The sequence below is a fragment of the Athene cunicularia genome, unplaced genomic scaffold, assembly GCF_003259725.1.
Source record: "Athene cunicularia isolate RWA unplaced genomic scaffold, athCun1 SCF_1, whole genome shotgun sequence".
Lineage (NCBI taxonomy): Eukaryota > Metazoa > Chordata > Aves > Strigiformes > Strigidae > Athene > Athene cunicularia.
In genome coordinates this window covers 1,017,909-1,029,311 of record NW_020799155.1, presented here as the reverse complement: position 1 = coordinate 1,029,311, position 11,403 = coordinate 1,017,909, and the positions used below count along the sequence as shown (strand labels likewise).

The following is an 11,403-nucleotide window of genomic DNA, read 5'->3' as shown; positions in this document are numbered from 1 at the left end:
AAAAAAAAAAAAAAAAAAAAAAAAAAAAAAAAAAAAAAAGGTTTCTGTTGGCATTACTACATTTTTGACATTTAGCCTACTGTTTCATTAAAGGGACAAGTTGCTTAAAGCTTTATGATTTCATGGGTTGTCTTTTTTTTTTTTCCCCCTCTAATTCTTCAGGAAAATATCAGCAATTTATTGAGTCCCACTGTGCATGAAAATTAATTGCTTACCCACTCTTAACTACCATAAAATAGGATTTTTTTTTTTCCATTCTTAGGTGTGTTCCAATATCTTTATCAACATCAACACATACTTAAATATAAAAGTGCCTAGGGAGACCAAGTACACTTCTCTGGTTTAGTACAAGGTCTATACCATCATCTGCTATTGGTTCATCAATGGCACTTTTTTTAAGCACAAGAACTTTCTCATACATAAGTTTCCATGTACACTAGACAGCAGTTCTGACCTCCATGAAAGTGTTCTCTGGAGTGAGGACTGAGCCCCTGGCATGGCTAACACTTATGAGCTTTTACTGGGACTTGTCCTTTCAGGAACACAAATCTATACAGCTTATTTTCCTTAAGCCAATGGGATGTTCCTGGGCAAATATAACTGGACTACTCAGTAACAAAGACATTGCTGAATAATCACTTACAGATAGAAAGGAGTTTTCTGTTCTTGATAGACTTAAAGTCAACATGCCAAATTCTGTTCTTTGGTAGAACAGTGAAACTAATAACCCAAGTGAAACATGTGTGTACATCTATACACAAACATGCAAAGTTCACAAAATTTGCATTTTTTTTCCATCCTTAATCAAATCTAGGCATTTCTTCTATAAGGAACAGTGCCAGTACACAAGGTCCATGTAAAACTGAATTACTGTATGTTGTTGCCATCAGGTTTCCTGGAAGGTAAGACAAATGTTCCCATTAAAATAAATGGAATGAGAAATTACATAAAAATTGTAATTGAACAGAAGTGTGTTGGGCAGGAGAAACCAAGGAATTGCTTTCCCATTTATTTGTTCTCAACCTACTTCTATCTTTCAGTTTGTTGTGAGGTAGTATAGTTATCAGAAATACAACCACGCACACTAAAAAAAAATAGATTATGTTTTATGAAGTTATGGAAACCTGACAATAAAGTGTTGACAAACTAAATCCAAGCTATATGCAGTGGTTCTTACTGCCTTGCTCATACCTATTCTTGACTTGTGCACAGTATAAGAGTTGTTTTCTCCTCTTTCTGTTTCACTAGCTTTGAAAATATTTCGTCTTTATGTCACTGAAGCCAGTCCTATAAGCATGTAGAAATATGTGCTCATATTACATGTTAAAGTTGGTGGAAATGCTTTTTGCAGAAAAGGAGTATTTGTTTTTCCAGCTCTTATGACCTGATTCAAAGCCCTCTAAGTCCTGCAGTAACCTTTCTGTTGCCTTTGATGGGTTTTGGATCAATGGTAGTTGTAGAAGCTATTTAGAATCAAATTCAAAGAATTGTTAAAGGCAGACAAAGACTTGCCCATGTGGCTTCATTGTGCCTCAGTCAAGTGTCTTCCTTCCTGCAGTCATATTCCAGTTAAAAAACCCACTTTCAATATTAAAGCAAGTTATGACTAATGGTAGAGATCAGACAGTCAAAAAAACATGGATTCTTGATATCAGTGAAAGATTCTAGAAATCTTGATTTATCATGTTAGTCCAGTTTTACTGTAGCATAACTACAATTAAAAAAGTGGAAGTTGCCCATTTTTTCTCTATGCTCTACATATCTCTTAATAATACTCCCAATCCCAAATTAGGCTCAATAACATTTCTGTTCTACTTTCACATAAGAGCATAAGGCATTCATAGCTAGGAGACAGTCCAAACCTTGCAGCCCAACATACACACTAAGTCCTCAAGTTCTAAGGCTGTGTGGGTTTTTTTTGGTGTTTTTTTTTTGTTGTTTTTGTTTGTTTGTTTTGGGTGTTGTTTTTTGTTTTGGGTTTTTTTTTTTAAAAAAAAGGAAAGCAAAACCAGCTGCTTGGAGGGTTCATTAAGCTGGAAAATCTCCACCTGTTCCATTAGAAATAGTATATCTTAAAGTGTTACGCTGACAAATTGTGTTTAAAAAAGCAGAGTTAAGGAACACCTTGCAACTGTTCCCTTCTGAATCAATTTTCCTTAAAAATCACACAACTCTAATTTTGAATACACAAGCACTGATGCACACGTTGACCTCTAATAACCAAGTAGGCTGAGCCAATCTGACAGTTCACACTGGCAAACCTCTGATGTGTTGAGAGTTAAGGTTTCAGAGCCAATTACTATGGAAATTGTGACTTGCAGTCCAATACAGCAGGCTTTCCACAGAACTAGACTTAACAGTAATTGCACCAAGATCCTTTTTCAGTCACACAAATACACATAAAATTGAAACTAGAAAGTTGTTTGAATTAATATTTGCTACATAAGTGATGTGTGAGCACTTTAAACAGACAGTATGTCTTCCAAAAACTCTTTCTGATGGTTATTTCTCATGCTTAACAATGAGCATTATAAGCAAGTCTTAACAAAGCATCAGTTAAATGTGTGGAAAAATACAGAGATACAACAATAGATCAATATTTTTGCTTACCTTGGAATTTGTTGCCCACTTGTCTCTGAATTCACTATTGGTTGTATGGCTTCAGCTTACTCCAGTTTAAGCCTCCAGTCTTACTGACTGGACCCTTCAATGTTTTGGAATGGTGTTCAGCGGTTTGGAACATCTAGCTTGGTTTCAAGTTTTAAAAAAATAAATTACTCAGCTACTAGTGTTAATCCATCTTTTTGTATATCACATCTTGAAGTGAAGTAAGAGGAAATGTTTTCTTGGGTTGATGGAGATGTTGGAGGGAAGGGACTCAAAGATATTCAAATTGGAAGACATGAATGAATCTTTAAAAAGCCTAAAAATAAGTAATTTATTGAATTAAACTAATGAATGTAACCATTTCACTATGTGCATAACTACACCTGCTTTGGTTTTCTTTTAATGTATTTGTTTCATTTGTGAATGGCAGTAGGAGATGCAGCAATGACCAAATTAGACATCTGTTCCCCATCTTGGAAGCAATTAGATCTCAATTCCATAGTACTAGTGTCAGTCAAGCACTGCTTTGCAAGGCTGAGCATACCGGTGCTACTTTCATTCAATATGCTTTTGATAAAAGTCAGCAAGGGCTCCCTTATGCAGAGGAGATGCCCTGGTTTGGAAACGTCAGGACCCTGCTCCATATCTTATGAGAGTTTTTGCTGTGTGATCTGACTTCTGCCTGCGCATGAGGTGCCAAACACCCCTGTTTAGAGGCAGCAAGTAGTACAGCAGTCCCTGGCACTGTGCACCTGGGGATTCTGCAGGCATACTGATATTTATCTGCATGCTGCCTTTGAATTTTGTATGGGCTTTGCCCCCACCCCCCCTCCAAAAAAAAGTAGTTCCCACACCGTCACATTTGTCTGCAGAAGATATTAAGCTATACTGTATCATGGCACAGATGAATGAGAGCACACTTGTACCTGCACTTTTAGGCAGCAGACTTACTACACTTTACAGTCCACAGGGAAACAAGAACCCTTGAAGAAAATAGAGTGGATCTGCAAGATCTCGTACTATGAAATATGTGTACCTATTCTGGTAAAATAAGATGTTGAAATTCTGCTGTTGTACATTCTGAAGTGCTCTCTGCTGGGAACTGTTATCCTGATAAGCTCTCTGTGTATAGATAAACGTGAGTGCGTACATATGTACAAATTTGATTTCTAAAACTCAGCAGATTTATAGGACTTTGGGGATGGCAACACTGTAGTCCTTAAGAACTCAAGAACTAGAACGAGTTTATAAACCTCAGTTCCAGGCTAAGATCTTAGAATTGCACTACTGTAATTGTTTCTTCTGTTGTATTCTAAAGAAATTTTAAAATACTCATACAAGTTAAAAAAAAAAAAAAAAAAAAAAAAAAGAAAGCATCACTGAAGACCCTTCCCTAAATTCAGGGTACATAACCATGCAGCAGAGAACAAGGCCTGGAGATAAATCAGCCCCTAGAATCTGGATGATCTGGCCGTATAAATGAACAGCCACACAGTCAGAAGAAGATCTGCTGCAACTTCCATCTAAAGCATATACTTTTGAGGTTTTTTTTTTAAAAAATGTTTGTAAAAGCCCTTTCACATTTCCTAATGAACTTACATTTGATTTCTGCACTGCCTGAAGTCTTGTCAACATAAGGAGGAATAGCTGGTGATTCTTAGGAACTTTAGCATGAACCCAGAACTATCCACTTTGGCACCTTTTTTAGGGAGAGATCTGGATCAGGAGGCTACCTCGAATGTCTAAGTGGAATTCTAAGAATATCCTCAGTAAGTAAAAACTACGTATGGCAAAAAACCTAAAAGAGATCAAGTTAATTTGTGCAGTGTTTAACTAGTATAGTTTTATGTTTCACTTCAAATAAGTAAGCATTCCACAAGTAAAGATTCAGCCGATGCTTGAATGTTTTGTTATATCAGTATAATGACTCCTCACTTTTTAAATAATTAAAGGTAAACAAAAATATTCAAGAGACTACTTAAATAGTGATAGGAATAACCTTAAGACTAGCATCTTTGACTCCAAATCAGCCTCATATTGAGGTGTATTGGGACCTTGCACACTTGTTCATTCTTCCTTCCCCTCCCCACTGTAAATCAAGAAGGATGTCATGGGATCCAAAATTATCATTCATGCAACACCCCTCAGCCCCAGTTCATTTGAAATGCTGATTTACATACTTCACGTTAAAGCACAGGGCTCCCTGCATTCTGGATGAGCAGATATGATAAACGAAAGCAAACCAATGCACTAATTAGAAGCTTTTTATGTAAAATTATTTTAGGGTTAGATCACAGTATTACTATGAGAACACAAGGTACTTAAATCCATGTCTAAGTTAAGAGAGCTACCTCTGAAGTTTAAGTAAATTGAATTGTCAGTCCTCACTTAGAATTGAGAATCTTCTAATGTTGTACAAGTGCATGCAATGGCTTCCCTATGTTTGCATAAATTTTGCATATTACTGTAAAAATACAATTACTATTGAAGAACTTTATAATTATTACAAAACTATCAGATACATCATGATGAAGTTTCCTAAGCAAACTCTATGACCAGCTAGAGCTACATAAATGTTCTTCCTTCTATATTAACATTGAAAATATACACTAAGTAGTCCATCTATAATATTCTTTTCCTCACAGACTGATTAGTTCTTAGTCAGATGTAATTAAAAAACAGGTAACAATGTGATATTGAAAGTGATTGAATACTCTTCAATTTTTAGAAAGGTCTATTCCATTTAAACAGGAAAAAACCTGATGCTGCAGCTGACATCCTCAGGACCTCTTTATACCCTCTCCACCTTGCAGCTGCAGAGCACAGTTGAAGTCCAGGAGCTCCCTGTGGAATGCTCCAATAGGCATTTCATACCATAACTCTCCCCTATGATGGAGCCAGCAGCTTCATTAAGTTTGACTGACATGGTGGAGCAATTGGGCAGTGACACATTAAAAACATCAAGTTCCCCCGTGCACAAGGCTCCTAAATTCATGGCTTTGCTGTCCCTTTGCTAATTTGCAGTAGCATTCTGGGGGACATCGACAAGGCTTTCAAAATCCATAACTATTTGCAAAGACCAGCTTCTTTCTTAATCTTAAATGTTAGTGTCAGATTCAAAGCATTCTGCCCAGGCAAAACGGTATTCGACCATGAGGAGAGAGGGAAACAAGTTGTCTTTGGTACCTGGCTCCAGATACACCCTGGGGCAATTCTACCCAGTGTTGTCTGTCCTCCATCCCCCACCCCCCCACCCCAGAGTCAAGTTCTTCAGAGTGAAGGGGAAATGTAGTCACCTAAACCCATGTGCTCCTGCACACACAACAGTTCAGCCCTGTACATATGAGTACAGCAGCATTTGCCTTTAAATGCATTCCCAGACTGCCTGACCAGTACAGTACAGGCATGTAACAAGAAAACCAACCCTTCCTCTTCTCTCCAAGAAAGTTAACATCTCAAAGACCTCATAATCATTTCTGCAGAACACAAAGGTAGAACTAGAGAGCTGCATTGGGACAGGCGTATTTTGAACCGATGTGGTTGCTAAATCAGTTTAACAGAGTTAGTCACTGGATATGCTCATGGTTTTCCTATCCGTGAAAAGATCAGGGATAAATTCTCTAACCACACGATAGTCCAGAGCAGAAACAGATATTGCCTTGCACCTCAATTAAGAGAAAGAAAGACCATGACCAAAGACTAGACACTGCTATTTCATACATTCATATTTCTCCAAGACGTTTACAATGTCCATCTTAAAACTGTACTTATATACAAATGTAATGAGACCCCAATGGTTATGTTCACCTTTGAAGAGGTATAGAAACAGAAAGTAGCCTTTTATTCTTCTCACTCAAGTTTCAAAAACATTGCAGTGTACGCACGCTTCATCTGTGTTTGATTTCTGGTGGCCAAGTAGCTACCCAGGCATGTTTACTGAATGCACGGCACTGATTTCCTTCCCTCCTTCGTGCTGCAGGTGTTCCCTCTGATATTTCCTGATTTTATAGAAGATACGCAGACAAACTTCTGCTCAGGTAGGTTAGGTTACAAATTTATCTAATACTCTACTGCCTATAATCTTCCTTCTGTCTTAAACAAGTAAATCCCAAACCATGCATTGGGTTCTTTGAAATGAATGGACTAGTCCTTTTCTTCTTAATACCTCTCAGTACTCTTTAGACTAGGAAAAGGTCAACAAGGTTGTTCACATGAGCACTACCAACATCAGAGAGGATTACAGAATTAATAGCTGCCGTGAGATCTGCTCAGGTAGACTCGACAGCCTTTCATGCAAGCAGCCCACTACTCCAGGCAAAGCTACTCTGACAGGAGAAATGGCTAGAAAGCTTTAACTCTTTCATGCACACAGAGGAGCTGCCCATTCACTTCTGTATGGAGCAGATGCAAAAAGTTTGTGGGGTAGAACAAGAGCACATTTGTGAGCCACTGTTCACTGCAGAGATTTATTCAAGAGGTGTTGAGTCCTCTAGCTGTCACCCTATTGGAAGAGAAACTATGCAACTTTAGAATGCATCTCACCACCTATGAAAGTTGGTAGATATGAAAAATAAACAAGTCAGTCAAAGGAAGTTAAAGAAACCTTAAGCTAAAACAAATGTCAGGTATTTTACCACAATACAGAAATACAGCAATAAATCATATCCATTAAATATTTATGGATAAATTTAAAAAAAAAAAATATATCAAATACAAAAAAGTTATAAGGTATTGTCACAACTGTCCATATTTTGTCACTGTAAATTCTGTTACACAAAACAAAAGTGGCTGATATGCCAGATATTTTCTTATCTTTGCAGGATAGATTAAATAAATTTGGTTTTCCATGTCAATTTGGCCCATTTATCAACTGGCTTTGTTTCCATCAAATCTGCAAAATTTTATTTAAATCCATTCTTTAGCAGAGTATAATTTGATAACTCTTTGCTCACCCACAATTGTTAGAAGCTACTGCCACTCTGGAGACCTGCTCCCTATATTTACAAAATCAAAAGCATTGGGGAGGCTTTAAGAATTGGTAATTTCTCATATTCTGAAGGAGAAAATTGCATGATTTTGTAATGACTGATGGATTAAGAGAACATAATAGACAAAAGAAGGAAGAACAGTGGGATTGGTGATAAATCCTAGGAAACTAATTAGGTTAATCCCATTTTATTTGTAAGAGCCACTACTTTCACTCTATACTGTTACGTAAAACACAACTATTATTCTTTTAAGAGTAGCCCAAACTTAGAAATCTGAGCTGAATCTATCCCTGAAGATTCCCCAGCCCTGTAGGAACTATTCAATTGCGCTGAAGCCAAAAATCAACGTTTGAATATTCTACTAGGAATGGACAAAGTTGTCCTATATTTGTATCAGTTTTTCCATACAGATTTATCTTCGGCAACATACTGTGGATTTTTGACATGTGATGTGCTGCTACAATGATGCAGTGATATGTCTGCTTAAGACCTATGAAACCAGATGCTACCCATCTTATCTGCACCATCTGCTCCGACAGATATCAGAGGATCTAAGTTCAAATTCTAGCTGTTGTATGTTAAATATAAAGAGGATTTAGTTGGCTCCCAGTCAGTGATCCCATTCTGCTCTAGGGAGTCATAAGCGTACTCCAATATTCAGGGGATCTAATCCATATCTTTGGGACAAATATTCTTGCATTTCTCAAAAAAATTAGAGCAAAAGCAAATTGCCAGATCACAGCAGTGCTTTTCCAAAATTCCTGTTCTGTGAGGTGACAAATAGTTCCTACTTGTTTAGCTTCCCTGTAAAGCAGAAAAATACTCTACTATTAATGCTATTTGAAAAATAATCCCCTTTTCATCACCACCAAATACCTCTACTCATATGCAATCTTTAAAAGATTCTAGAATTGTCTTCCTACTTCATTGTTTTTATTTATGTTAAATGAGGAAGTTATTCAGATTCATCAGACAAAAGAGACTGAATGTAGGTGCTTGAAATATTACCAAGCTACTCAAAACAGCCCAGAGGGGAGAAAGAAAGCAGTAATACTTACTTGACACATAAACCCTGGAAAGTTGTGAGTAGACCAGGGTTCACCTGGAGGTTTTGCTTGTTTTCTTTTTTGACAAGATGTTCTCTTCCAAATGGAAGCACGTATTTGACTGGAAAACCAGCTTTTCAACACAGACATCTACTTCAGAGGTATGAAGTAGATACTTATCATGCAGAGAGCACTCATTAAACCAGTGGAATCAGCAGACAGATCCAAGCCTGGGGTCCAGGCAGCGCAGCTACATGGGAGGATGGTGCCAAAAAGAAAATCTGCGGCACACATCCACCAGGCAGCCTGGGGCAAAAGGCATAGGGGAGCATTTGAACATGGGTCTCCCACATCCCAAATTAATAGCTAGACTAGATCAGGTGAATCCACTCCCTTGGAGAATCTCAGGTTACCCTTAAGACAGCATAACATATTTTAGGCTTTTCCCTCTTCTGACATCTCAACACACAGTTTCTTGCCTACTCTGGTCATCAGATTGTTGCAGAGAAACAGCAAGAGACTTGAAAGGTTCACTTTTTCTTTGCTCAAACTTTGAGAAAATAGTTTCTGACAACTCTTTTAGAAGAGCAAACGTATAAAATCTACCAAAAAAACATACACAGGATAAATATTTGACATCAATGTCCACAGTAGGATGTACATGTGCTCTGCACATGCACCAAAATTAGCCCTGTTTCACTTTCCAAGGCACAGTACAGATGTCGCAAACATGACTAGAAGGATGCTGCTCAGTGAGAGCACAGGCAGAAGAAATAACTAATGCTGTGTCTCATTTTACTTGTTTTTCCACTCTGCACCCCCAAGAAAAGAATCACTTTTGCCTTTTAGTGAGCACATCTGACTTCACATTGCACACTTATTTTAAACAATTAAAATGTTAATGAGAACTGGCACAATGTAAGTAAAGGCTAGGCAACTTTGTGAAAAGAAAGACTATGCACAGTAAGATTAAACAAATACAAGGCTAGAATAGAAGTAATTTTTTAAAAAGAGAGAAGAGAGAGAGAGAAAGAGCTTTCTTACTGAAGCAAGAAACCTCTTTTAAGCATTTCTGCTTAGATAGGGTCACCACCACTCTTTGATCAAAGCATCACATGTAAGACATTATGCACAAAACTGTCAGAATTCTTCTCCCATGATCCCCAGCCATGCATGGAAAGCAATAAGCTAAGCCCCCAGCTGAGGCAGGAGACCTATCAACCCATTCCTCCAGTGTTACATTGCTAGATAGTCAAATCATTGACTTTATACAGTAGTCACTATGCATATATTGATTATATATAGCGAGTCAATAATAAATCAAGAGATGAATCAGATGCTACAGGCGTTGTATGAGCCTCCCATAACAGTCCTACTTTATTCCAAGTCTTCTGTCCAGAAGTCAACACCATCAATAGAGCAATAAGTACTTATGCTTATCATTAGTACCTCCACAATGTCTATGTCTAAACAGCAGTATATTAAATCTAACTCTTATTATCAGTTTGGTCTCAAAAAAATTAAAGAAAAGATAAACATCCTTTTCAATTGCTCCTGATTAACTGACTTTCAATATATTTCAGCAATACTCCTGAGGTTCACATTTGGCCATTCGTTTTCCTAATATGGATGTTGTGTTTTGTCTCTCCAGGATGTCTCAACACACATTCAGAATCCATCACCATTCAGAGGCATCAATCCTTTCCTTCTGAACTGCTTCTCTCCCTAATCTTTGAAAATGTCACACTTGAGATAGTTTTTAAGTTTAAGTTTGATAGCTCTATGGTTTGCAAGGCAACAGAAGTGCTTTATTTTGAATACGTACATGTGGAAAACTGCAGTGACAGCTACCTCTAGATTTTTGTATATCTTATCAGAACTCCCTATAAAGTTATAACTGTTCAACTCAAACTATAAAAATATTAGAAAAGTCTGAGATAAACTGCTAAAGAATCATATTCTATTATTCTGCCACATTGCATTGAAGCTGATAAGTATTAGGAAATATAAATCTCTAAATATCAAATGAGAGTTCTCATGCTAGGAACTGCAGACAGTGTTTAAGAGTCAGGTGCTCCTCTGAGCTTTTTACTAAAGTAAGAGATCTGAAAGTCTGCTAGGCTAATATTAAAATCCTCACTAACACCACTTTGCAGCAGCTAAGGATGCAGATGGGGTGTAATCTGATAACAACCAGGAAGTTCACAGTAGCTCCAGCAGCCACAAGAACACTTTTGTTCCAACTGGAGAGCTTATTTTAAATTTGGAATACTTTTTCAAGGCTAACTGGTACAGTTCAGTGGAGGATATATCAAGTTTAAGATTAAGAGCATTCACTAATACAACACTTTACATTGCCAGTGTAAAGAGAAAGACAAATACCAACATTATACAACATAGCAAACTTATTGCAACCTAATAAGATGTGGCTATTGACGTTACTAGTGCTCTTTACTTCATTCTATACTACTGAGCTCTCTTCTCCATTTATTGATTACATACCTCAGTAAAGAAACTGTTTAAATACAGTGTCAGATCAAAACAATCATAATACATCTTCAGAAACCACTTATTTGGATAGGGATAATGAGTTTACGGATCATACTTGACAGCAACTTGCAAGGTCCACAACACATCCCAGGACATCACAGGCAGTTTAAACACATTAAGCAATCAGGGGCTGAAGCAGAACTGGCTGTGCACAGGTCCAGCAGCAAACACAAGGCACCTGGCATATAATAGCAAGGTTAACACAAATGTGT

At 37.4% G+C, this 11,403-nt stretch overlaps 1 protein-coding gene across 1 annotated transcript in view; it reads right to left on the bottom strand.

Moving 5' to 3' along the window:
- The window catches only part of FREM3 (FRAS1 related extracellular matrix 3), a 55,370-nt gene extending 54,949 nt beyond the window's left edge, over positions 1-421 (bottom strand). Inside the window, 1 exon segment of the mRNA XM_026866960.1 lies at positions 361-421. Within this exon segment, the coding sequence (XP_026722761.1) occupies positions 361-421 (61 nt within the window).
- Positions 422-11,403: the final 10,982 nt, after the last annotated feature.